This window comes from Melanostigma gelatinosum (genome assembly GCF_949748355.1).
Source record: "Melanostigma gelatinosum genome assembly, chromosome: 6".
Classification (NCBI taxonomy): Eukaryota; Metazoa; Chordata; class Actinopteri; order Perciformes; family Zoarcidae; genus Melanostigma; species Melanostigma gelatinosum.
In genome coordinates, this window is record NC_136639.1 from 83,988 (window position 1) to 102,353 (window position 18,366).

The 18,366-nt window shown below is 40.8% G+C and overlaps 1 protein-coding gene across 1 annotated transcript in view; it reads right to left on the reverse strand.

Moving 5' to 3' along the window:
• Window positions 1-3,140: 3,140 nt before the first annotated feature.
• The window catches only part of LOC306778306 (formin-binding protein 1-like), a 29,556-nt gene continuing 14,330 nt past the window's right edge, over window positions 3,141-18,366 (reverse strand). The window contains exons 12-17 of the mRNA XM_079269771.1: window positions 16,780-16,889; window positions 11,363-11,495; window positions 10,918-11,057; window positions 9,591-9,727; window positions 8,525-8,683; window positions 3,141-4,486 (exon numbers count right to left, since the gene is read on the reverse strand). Coding sequence (XP_079125897.1) covers window positions 4,458-4,486; window positions 8,525-8,683; window positions 9,591-9,727; window positions 10,918-11,057; window positions 11,363-11,495; window positions 16,780-16,889 — 708 coding nt within the window. The 3' untranslated portion in view covers window positions 3,141-4,457. The remainder of the gene's footprint in view (window positions 4,487-8,524; window positions 8,684-9,590; window positions 9,728-10,917; window positions 11,058-11,362; window positions 11,496-16,779; window positions 16,890-18,366) is intronic.

Consider the following 18,366-nt stretch of genomic DNA (forward strand, 5'->3'; position numbering starts at 1 on the left):
ATTAACCAATCTATTTTTACTATTAATAGATGTGTTAATGAGTGCAGATTCTCTGATGATTGTGTAAAACCTTTGACAATAAAGAAAAGGTGAAAGCTGATTCTCTAGGTTCATATCTGAACAAAAGGAAAACATTCAGCGTTCTTTATTTATGTTTATAAGTCTGATTATTGATTCATCAATAACTATTAATCATTCAGAAATATAAATATTAAGGTTTTTCTCACTAATCTGATGAATTAATTAATTATTTTAAACATATTGAAGTTTTTTTCTGTTGATCAGATATCAGTTCAGTCAAACCAAATGAAAATAAGGAAGTAAATTAACATAAAATAACCCTAACCATGAACTAACCCAAATCATGAACTAACCTTAACCTTGGTTTTTTTTCCCTCCAATTTGCTTGTCACCTGATCCAGCTCACTTGTGCGTCGTGTCTGTTTCTCCGCACACCCTTTTTTACAAATTGGCAATTTTTCTCCAGTTTTGGCCACATTTTTTTCCTTATACTTTTGAGATCCTAGCTGTTCTGATCTGTGTCAATTGAACTCGTAGTACGATGTCAGCCAACACGTACTAGACGTCTTAGGTTTTTGCGTTCCCCAGATCAGTTAGCCTGCTGGTGTAACAGAGTTAATGATTCCACTTGCCATCACTGGCCATTGGTTGCTAGTATTACTATATTATTTAAGTTATTGCTAATCCTTATCATTTTCATATTATTTCCTCGTTTAAATATCATTTACAACGTATCATTAGTTCCCTATGGAGACAAGTGGGTTGTGTGTAACAGCGCCCTCTGCTGCAGCTTTCCTGAACGAGTCTGAAGCAAGCTGTTTTCATGGTAGGTTGACCTGTGACAAGCTCCATTGTGAAACATCTCATTCGATGTCTGATATATATATATATATATATATATATATATATATATATATATATATAGAGAGAGAGATATCTGTAGAAGTCCCTTTTTGTTCGTATAATTGTTTTAATTTATAATTTCTAGAGCAAATGGTTTTAACTGATAACTGATTTAGCATTTAGCATGAGTAACATGCTAACAATAGTTAGCTTAAGTATTTGTCCCTTTAATTTAACAGTGTTCCGGAGCTTGTGACCACGACGTTGTCTATGAGAGTCACTGAAGCTGTTGTCTTTTACCAGCTATCCATATTCTGTCCTATGAATAAACGTCTGGTTGGAGCCATCAAAAGATATCGTGTGCTGAATTAAACACAACGCAACCGAGAGTACACAACTGCTACACTGGGCTACTACTGGCTCGTTTGTTAGACCTGGGCTCTGAAGCTAACTAACGCCACGGAGACTACAGATATAGAGGGTCTACACACGTCAAACTGAAAACGGGACCGTCTGTGAATCAGCTTCCACCTTTGCTAATACCTGGACAAGGCTGTGGACTACGGGCTGGAGCCCAATTGTCCACCAGATCTGCTATGATAGCTCCACTCACCTCTCCATCCGACTGTGTCAGCTGCGCCCGCCTGGTGGATAAAATCACAGAGCTGGAAGGAAGAATATCCACACTCTACAGGATCCAGTATGCCGAGAATCTCATGGACACCATCATCTTCGGTCCATCACAAACCGACACAGCCAGCGACCGTGTGCATGATTCCATCGCTTTCAGTCCTGCTGCCGCGGCACCTCCTCCGGTCGCAGCTCCTGAGGCCTCCTGGTTACGGCTCGGAGCTAAGCCTAAAGCCCTGGTCAGCTCCACTCCATCACATCACGAGCCCTGGTCCCTGGTCTGTGCTCGCAGCAGCTGGAGAGGGAGACATCACTCTCCTACACCCCATAACTTCGATGTCCAGCTGAAGAATGGATATGACGCCCTTGCCCTACATGACTTCCCTCCTCTGACTAGGGACTCCCAGCTTCCTACATCATCCCAGCTGCCGCCTCGGGGGACCCACAGCCCCGGGTCCACCGACATCCCTACGCCAGTCATTCCTGAGCCCTCCTCTCGCCCCAGGACACGCCGCTCCATACCGTGCTTTACACCAGCACCGCGGCGAGTTTCGGTCCCCCGTTCTCTCAGTCCTTGCTCGTCCACTCCGCCACCACTGGTTGAATCCTCGCCTCCATCCACGCGTATTACACGCGCAGTGTTACCGCCTCGTCAAGGGGTAGGGATTTTCTTTGATCGATCCATGTCGTTTGACCCTCATGTTAAGCAGCTGTCCAGATCATGTTTCTTCCATCTAAGAAATATCAGTAAACTAAGATCTGTAGTATCAACACCTGAACTAGAGATGATCATACACACATTTATCTCCTCTCGCATTGACTACTGTAACTCACTTTTCACATCACTCAGTGCATCTGCTCTTAACCGTCTGCAGGTCATCCAAAACGCTGCCGCCAGATTACTCACCAGGACAAATCGACGGTCTCACATCACCCCCGTACTCCGATCTCTCCACTGGCTCCCTGTAGCATCGAGGATACACTTCAAAATTCTCACCATCACTTACAGAGCACTTCACGGTCAGGCTCCGGCTTATGTAGCTGATCTACTTCGTAAAGACCCGTGGTGACCGAGCCTTTGAGGCAGTGGCCCCGAGGCTCTGGAATGCTCTGCCTGCAACTCTACGCCTCGCAGATACTGTGAATACTTTTAAGAACCAGCTCAAAACCCACCTTTTCAGGCTGGCGTTTGAGTAAAAACCCATGTCCTAGACCTGCTCTTAAAATAAGTTTTACATTTTTATTTTATTTTTTATTATTATTATTTTTTTTTTTCTCTGTGTATGTAATTTATTGACCCTAGGGTCACATTGTGTTTTTTATGCTTTTAAATGTCTGCTCTGTTAAGCACTTTGTGATATTATGTCTGTGAAAAGCGCTCTATAAATAAAATTCATTCATTCATTAACCATGAACTAACCCAAACCATGAACTAACCCCTTGAAATAACGTGATATTCAATAATGTGATATTAACTAACGTGATATTAACTAACGTGATATTAGGGTTATTATTTTATACATTATTAAATGTTAGGGTTAATAATCACGATATAATAATATAATAATATTTCTGCCACAGTGCCTCTGAGCAACAGTCTGAATAAACACAGATTACCAACTCCTTGTTTGATCAGTTTACTTTATTTTGAAAGTTTAACATACAGGAAGTTGAAAAGTGCGTGAACAGCAGTCTCACGTCGTAATTAAAAAATCAATAACTGATCAAAATCTCACTATGAAATAAGAAAGTTCACATTTCACACAATCAATATCATCATCATCAATATCATCATCATCATCAACAAGCAGGGGGCATGGCTAATAGACACCGGTTAATCTGCAGGCGGGGCTAATATCAGCAGGTACACAGGGGGCGGGGCTAGCATCAGTCGGTACACCGGGAGCGGGGCGAATATCAGCAGATACACAGGGGGCGGGGCTACACTTTTGCAGCTAGTTTCTATTTACACACTGTTTAAACTCTTCACTGTGAGTGATGTCACTGTTGTCACTGTGACATCACTGTGACAGCAACAAGATGAACACTTCCTGTTTTATTTCAGTCTCTCGGCCAATAGGAACGATTCTTTTCAACAACACATTCGTACAAACATTAATTTAAAGAGGTTTAAATACAGCAGGTTTATTTATTGGTTTATTTGAATGGGACAGTGCACATTAATAAAAAATTCTGCAAATGTGCCAGAGTTAGCCAAAAGGCTATTTTTCATCTGTAGTCCCATCAGTTGTAGGTTCAACTGATCTCAGGTCAGTTTGTCAGTGAATCAGATCAATTATAAAATAAGAGATTATGTTCCAAGCACATAAAACATAAATGTATCATTTTGGGATCAAATGTGAAATAGAATAATTTAAGGATAAATTAATAAGATTAATACATTTGATCAGAAGGTTAGGATTTACTTTCTTTTATAATTTATTGTAATTATTAAACTCATGAAAACATGAATGTGTATTTCAACAAATAAAGAAATGATTAATGTGATAATCTGGATCTCCAATAAATACATAGGATATGGATCAGAGCTCCACTGAACGGGACCTGTCTAATAACTGGGTTCTGATATTACACATGATCTGTGTTTGGGACCTGTCTAATATCTGGGTTCTGATATTACACATGATCTGTGTTTGGGACCTGTCTAATATCTGGGTTCTGCTATTACACATGATCTGTGTTTGGGACCTGTCTAATATCTTGGTTCTGATATTACACATGATCTGTGTTTGGGACCTGTCTAATATCTTGGTTCTGATATTACACATGATCTGTGTGTGGGACCTGTCTAATCTCTGATCTCTCATTTATGATGTAATTTCTCAGTCACCAGTAGAGCCTCTCTTCCATCGCGTCATCTGATTGGCCGAGATACCTGAAGAGTTAAACTGTCCAATGAAAAGCTGTTACCTTCCTTTAGAGACGTCCTCACTGGTGGAATACTAGACTAGCCGACTACTCTGCACAAAGCCTACAAATACAGACACACAGAAGCCAGAGAGGGAGACAGACAGGTAGATAAGTCAGAGCTGGTGACAGGACAGGAGGTCAGACTGCTGCCGTCTGAATACTAAATTGTGTTTGATAGTAATAACAATAAAATGTGTGTTTAAATCAGACCTCAGATCACAATCTTTAACCTGTTTTTCTACATTTAAAGACATGTTTCACAATAATTAATAATTACATCAGCAAATCAAAAGAGGCGGAGCCTGAGATGAGATTCACCTTACACTTCAGCACACAGACAGGCAGAGCACATATACCACAGACAGGCTGCTGCTGTAACCATAGCAATCAACGTGTTGACATTCAGCGATCAAAGGTCATCGGGAGGGGGTCAGAGGTCAAAGGTCATAGAGGTCAAAGAGCGACATCATTTAAAGGCCGCCCACTCCGAGAACATACTTATATATAAAAATAATTATTATTATATATGAAAATAGTCATGATTACAGATATAATTAAAATTATACATAAATATACGGATTTAAAATCCTGGACGTAGTCCTCGCTACAACTGTAACAACGACATCATAATTGGAACATTTTCAGATCAATTTGATGAGCGACAGAAGACGGACAGCCTCAGAATCCTTCTAAATGAACAGGAAGCCACGTTAAACACATCATGTTCATATATATACACATATATAGATATCAGTGGCTGGCCTAAACAGAATCACAAAGTTATATCTATTTTATAATCTAATAATGTTTCTTAAATACACTACATGTATTATAATTTATAAACATGTTTTCCCCATTGTCTCATGTTCTCATTGCACAGCTCCTGTCTTCCTCAGTTGCTCTGCTTCCAGTGCAGCTTGTTTTAAGTAGAGCGTTTATCCAATCAGATCTCACCTCTGTGTCTCTAGGTAGAACAGAGGCAGAGGCCTGCAGACTCACAAGTGAATCCATGAGCACTTTAAGTGAATGGGGACGATGTTGGTGATTGTCATAGTGTTCAACCAATCAGATCTTTAGTTTGACATGTTGGGCGTATTCTTTGATGTGTCAGAGCTGCTAACTGGCCAACAACTACATCAGCATTAATGAGCAGCTCAGTTTTCAGGTGCAGTGAGGTGCAGCGTGGGCTGTGATTGGTCAGTGGGCGAGCATGTGACTATCGTGAAACGAAAATTAACGTAGCCAGCAAAGCTTAGTCGGAGTAGTAAGAGTTCAAATTGAAAAATATGGAAGAAATTATGACGTTTTGCATTTTGCTAGGTGTAGATCATTATTTTTTTTCCTAGCTTTGTTTTTTTTAACACTCAATGGCTGAAGGAGGAGAAACGGATTTGTGAGTTGGGATTTACCCGTGGGATTAAAGGAGCATGTCTTTAAGTGAACAGCATTTGGTAAGTCAACTGCGTTTGTTTCTTTATATCTAATATCTGAATGACCCTCGAGTGTGTAGCAGAATGCGTGTTGCTGGGTGGCAGCAGGCCAAGCAGGCTGACCCAGACTTCCCTCTCAACGGCAACATGTTCCAGCTCATTGTGGGGGATCCCAAGGCGTTCCCAGGCCAGCTGGGAGATGTAATCCCTCCAGCGTGTTCTGGGTCTTCCCCGGGTCTCTTCCCAGTTGGACGTGCCTGGAAAACCTCCAGTGGGAGGCGTCCAGGAGGCATCCTGATTAGATGCTGAACCACCTCAGCTGACTACTTTCGACGCGAAGGAGCAGCGGCTCGACTCCAAGCTCCCTCCTGATGACCGAGCTCCTGACCCTATCTCTAAGGCTGAGCCCGGCCACCCTATGGAGGAAACTCATTTCGGCCGCTTGTAGCCGCGACCTTGTCCTTACGGTCGCGACCCAAAGTTCGTGGCCATAGGTGAGGGTAGGAACGTAGACCGACCAGTGAATTGAGAGCGTCGCCTTTCGTCACCAAGACGGTCGCCTGCTTTACTGCTGCAGCCGCACCGATCCGCCTGTCAATCTCCCGCTCCATCTTACCCTCACTCGTGAACAAGACCCTGAGATACTTGAACTCCTCCGCTTGTAGGCACTCCGTCCCCACCTGGAGGGAGAAATCCAGCAATCCCATACTCCCGCAGCACCCCCCACAAGAACCCCCGAGGGACCCGGTCGAAAGCCTTCTCCAAGTCCACAAAGCACATGTAGACTGGTTGGCCAAACTCCCAGAACCCCTCCAGTAGTCTTGCGAGGGTAAAGAGCTGGTCCACTGTTCCACGGCCGGGACGGAATCCGCACTGCTCCTCTTGAATCTGAGGTTCGACAAACGGTCGGAGCCTCCTTTCCAGCACCCTGGCATAAGCCTTCCCCGGGAGGCTGAGTAGTGTGATACTCCTATGCGAATCGCCACCTTAACGTGGTGGAGTTTAAGTGGCTCAGTGATCCTGGGAGCTACGTTGTCCCCTGGTAGGGGGCAAACGAGCCCCCAGCTGAGCGCCGCTGTGTTGGAGTTCTCCCCGGAGAACGAGAGGGTCGCCTCCATGCGCCTATACGGTGTGGGGAGCAAGGCTCTGACTGTGGTTTGTGCTTCTGCACCAAACAGCAGTTCGGAGTATCCCGCCTTCTTAGAGTCGGTGGGAGGGGTCCTGGAAAGGGCGCCGCCTACCGACTCCATAGTTCTCCTGGGGGACTTCAACGCTCACGTGGGCAATGACGGAGAAACCTGGCGGGGGGTGGGAGGAACGGCTTGCCTGATCTGAACCCGAGTGGACTTCTGTGCTAGCCACGGTTTAGCCATGGCTAGCACAGCTAGATAAGGTGGCTCATAAGTGTACCTGGTACCAGAACACCTTAGGCCAGAGATCAATGATCGACTTTGTAATCGTATCATCTGATCTGCGGCCGTCTGTCTTGGACACTGGGGTGAAGAGAGGAGCAGAGTTGGCAACTGATCACCACCTGGTGGTGAGTTGGATCAGATGGTGGGGAACCGGTTGGAAAGACCCAGCAAGCCCAAACGTGTAGTGAGGGTGAACTGGGAACATCTGGCGGAGGACCCTGTCCGGGAGGTCTTTAACTCCCACCTCCGGAAGAACTTCTCACACATCCCGAGGGAGGTTGGGGACATGGAATCTGAATGGACCATGTTCAAAGCCTCTATTGTGGACGCGGCCGCTAGGAGCTGTGGCCGGAAGGCCATCGGTGCCTGTCGTGGCGGCAACCCGAGAACCCGGTGGTGGACACCAAAGGTGAGGGAAGCCGTCAAGCTGAAGAAGGAGGCCTTCAGGGCCTGTTTGGCCCAGGATCTCCTGAAGCAGCTGACAGGTACCGGCAGGCCAGAAGGGCTGCAGCTGCGGTGGTCGCGGATGCTAAAACTCGGGCATGGGAGGAGTTCGGGGAGGCCATAGAGAAGGACTTTCGGTTGGCCACAAGGAGGTTCTGGCAAACCATCCGACGGCTCAGGAAGGGAAAGCAAGGCTTACCCCAGGCTGTTCTCAGCAGGGGGGGGGGGGGGGGGACTGCTGACCCGGACGGGGGACATTGTCGGGCGCTGGAAAGAGCACTTTGAGGAACTCTTAAACCCGACTATCATGTCCTCTGCAGAGGAGGCAGCGCCTGAAGATCTAGGGGGAGGCTCACCCATATCCCTGGCGGAGGCCGCTGAGGTAGTCAAAAAACTCCTTGGTGGCGAGGCGCCGGGGGTGGATGAGATCCGCCCTGAGATGCTGAAGGCGCTGGAGACTGTTTCTGTTTTACAAAGTGAAGGAAAATCAATTCCTTAATAAATGTTTAATCTGATGTTAGTGACCAGGAAACAAACTGATTATCATTATAAATATTGTTATTATGATTATTATTTAAATATATCTCTATGTACATTTGAATGTGTAGGAAACATCAGAGAGAGAGGTGGACAGCTGGACTAACCCTTAACCCCTAAAACCTAACTCAACGTGAGCCCTAACTGCTCACGTTGGTTTTAGTTCTTGGAGTGGACGGCCTAGAGGTCACGTGGAGGTCGTTAAAGGTCTTATTTACAGGTCATTAAAAGTCCTACTGAGGTCAGATGAAGGTCATATGTAGGTCATGGCACCTTTGGCACTGCTGTCCAGGAAGACTTTGATGTAGGAGGTGGGGACGTATCCCTCCTCCTCCAGGTTCCTCCGTACTCTGGTCCACCCGTCACCTTTGTCCTCTTCCACCACAGAAAGTAGTTCTCCCTCCACCATCGACAGAGTGCCTTCATTTTGTCCTGCAGAAAATCAGAAACATGTTCAGACCATCATTCAGTTCATTCTGCCCTCTAACAGAGAGTCCGGATCGGATCCCTGCTCCTGTAAAACATGTTCAGGTGTTGGAAGGACCAGAACCCTTCGTCTCAGACTGAAGGAGTCCAGGTCAAAGGAGGTCTTCACTTCAGACTGAAGGACCAGGTGAAGGTTTTGGGAGGGAACTTCTCCGTCCCCTTGTTTGTCTTTGGGCTTAAATATGCATTAAGAAAAATAATACATTTTATGTTTGGAACTACAGAGCAGGAAGAACCAGATGTTAGATTCAGGACCGGACCAATGCGGTGCAGTCTGAAGGGACAGAGCTCACTTTGAGACCCTGACTAAGGTCTGGGTTCTGTCAGGACTCTGTGGGGGATCAGGTTTATGTACACTGAGGGAACACTAACTTTGGACTTGTTTATTTATTGTGTTAATGATTTGATGAAGCTGATGATGAAGAAGAGTATTTATTGTTTTCAGCTTTCCAGTTTGTACTGAAGATCAACTTTAAATAAAAGTCTGTCTTGACTAGCGACTCTCATGAGTGACTAAAGACACGAACGACTGAAGTGACAAAATGTCAACTTTACATTTAGTTTGTCAGGAGACACAAACACCTTGTGGACTAAAGTCTCAACCGGACGACCTGTAACGATCCATAATGACCCACAACGACCTGTAACGATCCATAATGACCCATAATGACCCACAACGACCTGTAACGATCCATAATGACCCGTAATGACCTGTAACGATCCATAGCAACCCGTAACGACGCCTAGGCAATAAGGTCTGACCCTGAAAATGTCACTGAGTACCTGTTAGTCAGCTGATGTGCAGTAGTAGTAGATGTAGTAGTAGTAGCAGCAGTAGTACAGTAAACAGTACCTTGGAATGGGTAAAGGGACTTGCAGGTGCCGATACTCGGTAACGGTTCTTCATCTTCAAAGTCATCATCAAACTCTGAACTACGAGATTTAAACTGAAGCTCTGCACTGTGGTCTTCAGTGTAGCTGCCGTCAGGACTGAAGAGAGAGAGTCAGGTAGAGGGACGGACAGGTAGAGAGACAGACAGGTAGAGGGAGAGACCGGCGGAGAGAGAGACCGGCAGAGAGAGAGACCGGCGGAGAGAGAGGCCGGCAGAGAGAGAGACAGGCGGAGAGAGAGGCCGGCGGAGAGAGAGGCCGGCGGAGAGAGAGACAGGCGGAGAGAGAGACAGGCGGAGAGAGAGACAGGCGGAGAGAGAGACAGGCGGAGAGAGAGACAGGCAGAGAGAGAGACAGGCAGAGAGAGAGACAGGCGGAGAGAGAGACAGGCAGAGAGAGAGACAGGCGGAGAGAGAGACAGGCGGAGAGAGAGACAGGCAAAGAGAGAGGCCGGCGGAGAGAGAGGCCGGCGGAGAGAGAGACAGGCGGAGAGAGAGACAGGTGGAGAGAGAGACAGGCGGAGAGAGACAGGCAGAGAGAGAGACAGGCAGAGAGAGAGACAGGCAGAGAGAGAGACCGGCGGAGAGAGAGACCGGCGGAGAGAGAGACAGGCGGAGAGAGAGACAGGCAGAGAGAGAGACAGGCAGAGAGAGAGACAGGCAGAGAGAGAGACCGGCGGAGAGAGAGACAGGCGGAGAGAGAGACAGGCAGAGAGAGAGACAGGCGGAGAGAGAGACAGGCAGAGAGAGAGACAGGCAGAGAGAGAGACAGGCAGAGAGAGAGACCGGCGGAGAGAGAGACATGTTAAAGCATGCTTAGTCGATAAACATTGAATCCTTTCAGTACTACAGGAGCATCAATAAAATAATCAGTAATCAATAGTCAGTAATCAATAGTTCGTAATCAATAATCAGTAATCAACAGTCAGTAATCAGTAATCAAGTCAGTAATCAATAGTTAGTAATCAATAATCAGTCATCAATAGTTAGTAATCAATAATCAGTAATCAATAGTTAGTAATCAACAATCAGTAATCAATAGTTAGTAATCAACAATCAGTAATCAATAGTTAGTAATCAATAATCAACAGTCAGTAATCAGTAATCAAGGCAGTAATCAGTAATCAATAGTTAGTAATCAATAATCAGTAATCAACAATCAGTAATCAATAGTTAGTAATCAGTAATCAATAATCAGTAATCAACAGTCAGTAATCAAGGCAGTAATCAGTAATCAATAGTTAGTAATCAATAATCAGTAATCAATAGTTAGTAATCAATAATCAGTACCTCTCTCTGCTGGCTGGACTCCGGTCTTCCAGCTGTTTCAAGCTGCTGCTTCCTGGAGTGTCGACCTGAGAATTTAACCCACAACCTCCACTCCGACTGCTGAGGTCACAAGCTTTGGAGTCGGCCTCCGAGAGCCACGCCTACAGAGTACAAGTACATCAAGTACTGGGTTAATGTGATACTGGACAATACATGAAGAATTGGATCACTGTGGTAGTTGACAAATACATGAAGTACTGCATTACTGTGATACTGGACAGAATCTCCTGTGTCCTCCATGTGGTGCTAGAGGACGCCATACTACATCATGTACACCGTGTACTTTTCATATACATGGGATGGCTTCCTGTTGTCAGTAGGTGGCACTATGTACTATGTATATAGTACTATGTGTGTACTATATGTATATACAGTACTGTGTGTACATAGTATTAATATAATAAACCTGGTTCCTCCTCAGCTCCTCCTCCAGTCTCTGTAGACTTTGTTTCACTTCCTCCAGTCGAGGCTCCAAACTGCCGGCGTCGCCCATCTGAGGATTTCTTTCATAAACTTCCCTCATTTTCAACAGAGCGTCTCTGAAACAACAGCACAATACAAATATTTACTTTTATTGGTGAATTGAATGAATACAATAATCAATAATAGATCAATATTTCCCAGAGTTAACTGTCAACTTTCCTTTGAGATATAAAATGTTCAAAGTTTCTGCTTTTGTTGGGTTTGGAATGTACAAACAATGTTTATCTCAGGAAGTATTACCAAGAAGTATTACCAAGAAGTATAACCAAGAAGTATAAACAAGAAGTATTACCAAGAAGTATAACCAAGAAGTATTACCAAGAAGTTTTACCAAGAGGTATTACCAAGAAGTATATATCTATATATATATATATCTTTATATATATATATATATATGTGTATATATGTATATATGTGTATAAGTGTATATATATATATACGTATATATACATATATATACATATATATATATATATTTATATATATATATACATATATATACATATATATATGTATATATATGTATATATATGTGTATATATGTGTATATATACAATATATATACAATATATGTGTATATATATATAAAGATATATATATATATATGTATATATGTATATATGTGTATATGCGTGTATATATGTATCTATATTTGTGTATATACATTAGGGGTGTATATATATATATTAGGGGTGTAACAATACGCGTATTCGTATTGAACCGTTCGGTACGAGGCTCACGGTTCGGTACGCATGACGAACCGAACAATACGTTTGAATTTAAAAAAACTAAAAAAAAAATTTTAAACCTTTATTTAAGCAGGTAGTCCCATTGAGATTAAAATCTCTTTTGCAAGATGTAAGTAACAATACTACATAACATTAAGGAGCAGTTTTTGTTTTTTATGCTTATGTGTTGCTAAGAAGACACCCCAGAAGATGAGTCACTCAGGTATAGTTCCATCATTGTTCAAAGTCAAAGAATAACTTCATGATGTTAGTTGTAATGAATAAATATATTGAAAATCAAGTACATTTCTCTGCATTTATAGTTTTCTACTGTACCGAAACGTACCGAACCGTGGCTCCACTGTATCGTACCCAACCGTGAACTTTGTGAACCGTTACACCCCTAATATACATGTACATACATACATGTAGATACACATACATACATGTAGAAGTTATAGTTCATATGCTGAGTTATATAACTCTAATATCCTACTTATACAAGTTATAGTTCATATGCTGAGTTATATAACTCTAATATCCTACTTATATAAGTTATAGTTCATATACTGAGTTATATAACTCTAATGTCCTACTTATACAAGTTATAGTTCATATGCTGAGTTATATAACTCTAATATCCTACTTATATAAGTTATAGTTCATATACTGAGTTATATAACTCTAATATCCTACTTATAGAAGTTATAGTTCATATGCTGAGTTATATAACTCTAATATCCTACTTATAGAAGTTATAGTTCATATGCTGAGTTATATAACTCTCATATCCTACTTATACAAGTTATAGTTCATATGCTGAGTTATATAACTCTAATATCCTACTTATACAAGTTATAGTTCATATGCTGAGTTATATATCTCTAATATCATACTTATACAAGTTATAGTTCATATACTGAGTTATATAACTCTCATATCCTACTTATACAAGTTATAGTTCATATGCTGAGTTATATAACTCTAATATCCTACTTATAGAAGTTATAGTTCATATGCTGAGTTATATAACTCTGATATCCTACTTATAGAAGTTATAGTTCATATACTGAGTTATATAACTCTGATATCCTACTTATAGAAGTTATAGTTCATATACTGAGTTATATAACTCTAATATCCTACTTATAGAAGTTATAGTTCATATGCTGAGTTATATAACTCTAATATCCTACTTATACAAGTTATAGTTCATATACTGAGTTATATAACTCTAATATCCTACTTATACTAGTTATAGTTCATATGCTCAGTTATATAACTCTAATATCCTACTTATACAAGTTATAGTTCATATGCTCAGTTATATATCTCTAATATCATACTTATACAAGTTATAGTTCATATGCTGAGTTATATAACTCTAATATCCTACTTATATAAGTTATAGTTCATATACTGAGTTATATAACTCTAATGTCCTACTTATATAAGTTATAGTTCATATGCTGAGTTATATAACTCTAATATCCTACTTATATAAGTTATAGTTCATATACTGAGTTATATAACTCTAATATCCTACTTATACAAGTTATAGTTCATATGCTGAGTTATATAACTCTAATATCCTACTTATATAAGTTATAGTTCATATACTGAGTTATATAACTCTAATATCCTACTTATAGAAGTTATAGTTCATATGCTGAGTTATATAACTCTAATATCCTACTTATAGAAGTTATAGTTCATATGCTGAGTTATATAACTCTCATATCCTACTTATATAAGTTATAGTTCATATGCTGAGTTATATAACTCTCATATCCTACTTATACAAGTTATAGTTCATATGCTGAGTTATATAACTCTAATATCCTACTTATACAAGTTATAGTTCATATGCTGAGTTATATATCTCTAATATCATACTTATACAAGTTATAGTTCATATGCTGAGTTATATAACTCTAATATCCTACTTATAGAAGTTATAGTTCATATGCTGAGTTATATAACTCTGATATCCTACTTATAGAAGTTATAGTTCATATACTGAGTTATATATCTCTAATATCATACTTATACAAGTTATAGTTCATATGCTGAGTTATATAACTCTAATATCCTACTTATAGAAGTTATAGTTCATATACTGAGTTATATAACTCTAATGTCCTACTTATATAAGTTATAGTTCATATGCTGAGTTATATAACTCTAATATCCTACTTATACAAGTTATAGTTCATATGCTGAGTTATATAACTCTGATATCCTACTTATACAAGTTATAGTTCATATGCTGAGTTATATAACTCTAATATCCTACTTATAGAAGTTATAGTTCATATACTGAGTTATATAACTCTGATATCCTACTTATAGAAGTTATAGTTCATATACTGAGTTATATAACTCTAATATCCTACTTATACAAGTTATAGTTCATATGCTGAGTTATATAACTCTAATATCCTACTTATAGAAGTTATAGTTCATATGCTGAGTTATATAACTCTAATATCATACTTATATAAGTTATAGTTCATATGCTGAGTTATATAACTCTAATATCCTACTTATACAAGTTATAGTTCATATGCTGAGTTATATAACTCTAATATCCTACTTATAGAAGTTATAGTTCATATGCTGAGTTATATAACTCTCATATCCTACTTATAGAAGTTATAGTTCATATACTGAGTTATATATCTCTAATATCATACTTATACAAGTTATAGTTCATATGCTGAGTTATATAACTCTAATATCCTACTTATAGAAGTTATAGTTCATATACTGAGTTATATAACTCTAATATAATACTTATAGAAGTTATAGTTCATATGCTGAGTTATATAACTCTATTGTCCTACTTATATAAGTTATAGTTCATATGCTGAGTTATATAACTCTAATATCCTACTTATACAAGTTATAGTTCATATACTGAGTTATATAACTCTGATATCCTACTTATACAAGTTATAGTTCATATGCTGAGTTATATAACTCTGATATCCTACTTATAGAAGTTATAGTTCATATACTGAGTTATATAACTCTGATATCCTACTTATAGAAGTTATAGTTCATATACTGAGTTATATAACTCTGATATCCTACTTATAGAAGTTATAGTTCATATGCTGAGTCCACACGTTTGCATTTAGTTCAGTTGGACTATGTAGTGATACAAACAGTTCAGTTTGTCAGGTTCATGCAACATTTATGATATTGTTGGTCAGTCTGTCTGCTTGACAATCTTATTTTGCTGCAATAAAAATGATTGAAGTGAGATGAACAGACTGAAAACTTTATCTTATCAGATAAAACATGTTGACACAGTTTTCCTTTGGGGACATCATTTGAAGTTCAAAAAAGTAATAAATCGCAAAATATGTTATCGCAATACTCAGAATCGTGATAATATGCATATAATATGCGTGTGTATGTGTGTACATGTGTGTGCATGTGTGTGTACGTGTGTGTACATGTGTGTACATGTGTGTATATGTGTGTGTATGTGTGTACATGTGTGCATACATGTGTGTATATGTGTGTATATATATATATGTGTGTATACACGTGTGTGTACATGTGTGTATACGTGTGTGTACGTGTGTGTACGTGTGTGTATACATGTGTGTACGTGTGTATATGTGCGTGTACGTGTGTCTACGTGTGTATACATGTGTGTACGTGTGTGTACATGTGTGTATGTGTGTGTACATGTGTGTATGTGTGTGTGTACGTGTGTATGTGTGTACATGTGTGTATATGTGTGTGTATGTACGTGTGTGTATACATGTGTGTATGTGTGTATACGTGTGTGTGTATATGTGTATACATGTTTGTATATGTGTGTGTATATGTGTGTGTATGTACAAGTGTGTACATGTGTGTGTATGTGTGTGTACATGTGTGTACATGTGTGTGTATGTGTGTGTACATGTGTGTACATGTGTGTGTACGTGTGTGTACGTGTGTGTACGTACATGTGTGTATGTGTGTGTATGTGTGTGTACATGTGTGTATACATGTGCGTTTACATGTGTGTATACATGTGTGTGTACATGTGTGTATACATGTGTGTGTACATGTGTGTATGTGTGTGTATGTGTGTGTATACATGTGTGTATACATGTGCGTTTACATGTGTGTATACATGTGTGTGTACATGTGTGTATACATGTGTGTATACATGTGTGTACATGTGTGTACATGTGTGTGTATGTGTGTGTACATGTGTGTACATGTGTGTATACATGTGCGTTTACATGTGTGTATACATGTGCGTTTACATGTGTGTATACATGTGTGTGTACATGTGTGTATACATGTGTGTGTACATGTGTGTATACATGTGTGTGTACATGTGTGTATACATGTGTGTGTACATGTGTGTGTACATGTGTGTATGTGTGTGTATGTGTGTGTATACATGTGTGTATACATGTGCGTTTACATGTGTGTGTACATGTGTGTACATGTGTGTGTATGTGTGTGTACATGTGTGTACATGTGTGTATGTGTGTGTACGTGTGTGTACATGTGTGTGTACGTGTGTACGTACGTGTATGTGTGTGTATACATGTGTGTATACATGTGCGTTTACATGTGTGTGTACATGTGTGTGTACCTCTGCTCTCTCTCTCTCTGGATCTCCTCGTTCATGTTGTTGATTCTGGTTTGAAGTTTCTTTCTTCTCTGTTCTGGAGGAAGATGACTGCAGTCTGCAGGACCGGAGCCCTGCAGCAGGTCATGATGTCACACACGTCATGGTATGACATCACATAACATCACATTATATTATAGCTACACACTGAAAATCATAAAATAATAATGATAATATTGATGATAACAATAATAATGACAACAATCGTAAATGTAGCTCCATACAGCTGAGTGTGATACTGACCAGTTTAAGTGACAGCTGTCCAATCAGAGAAGCGCATGAAGGAAACATTACAACATTAACACAGCTATGGGCTCAAATACATCAGTGTGTATTTATATATGTGTACATATGCATGAGTGTGTATTTATGTGTGTAAATATTAGTGCTGGGCAAGTGAACGCGTTAATTTCGCGTCAACGCATTCATTAATTAACACCGACAATTATTTTATCGTGTGTTAACGCATTTTTTAAAATGTATTGTTATTGTAAAAGACTGTCTCATGTTTATCGTTTTGTATTGGAGATGATATGCCCCTTCAGGGTTGCCGTAGAGAGTGGCAGCGGTGTTTCTTATGCACCGACTACGGACCGCTACAACTCGTGTACGCTTCGGCAACTGTGAGCTTAGCCGTCTCAGTTTCGCTAGCAGGCTAACTCCGCGGCACTTCAGAGAGAAAAGCGCAGCTGGTTCAAGTGCAGGATGTGGGTTGGAGATGAAGACCCATTGAAGGCCAGCTCAGGGCTGTTCAGCAGACGGACGGCCAGCAGGGGACCATGTGGACCTGCCTGCTCCGTTTACAGAGTTTCCTCGGCTGGATGAGACGGTCTGTTACATTATTTTGAAAGTGTGTGCACTGGCAGCGGTGGAGGAAGTCTTCAGACTACGTGGATGCAGCGTGTGGGAGAAATAGAGATAAACAAAAGCAAGACAAGCTAACAGATGCTACAGAGAAGTGGAGACAAACTGCAGGTTGGTGTTGTGGGAGATGTCGGTCTGAGGAACGTTCACGTCTCGTTTGGTGTGAACGCAGCTTTAGGATCTCAGCGAATGACGTCACGTATGAGCCTCAAGACGCACCGTCAGCAGAAGAACACACGAGTTGTGTTAAAGGAGAGGACGACTAAAGCCACGCGTTACAACCAGCAGCAGCTGCTGCTCTCACTGGAGACTACTGGACATCACTGGGTCACCTTCATCACCTGAGTTACAGCATCACAGTGATGAAGAGTAGAGCTGGGTCATAGTGATGAAGAGTAGAGGGCATCATAGTGATGAAGAGTAGAGCTGGGTCACCTTCATCACCTCTGAGTTACAGCATCATAGTGATGAAGAGTAGAGCTGCATCATAGTGATGAAGAGTAGAGCAGCGTCATAGTGATGAAGAGTAGAGCTGGGTCACCTTCATCACCTCTGAGTTACAGCATCATAGTGATGAAGAGTAGAGCTGGGTCATAGTGATGAAGAGTAGAGCAGCGTCATAGTGATGAAGAGTAGAGCTGCATCATAGTGATGAAGAGTAGAGCAGCGTCATAGTGATGAAGAGTA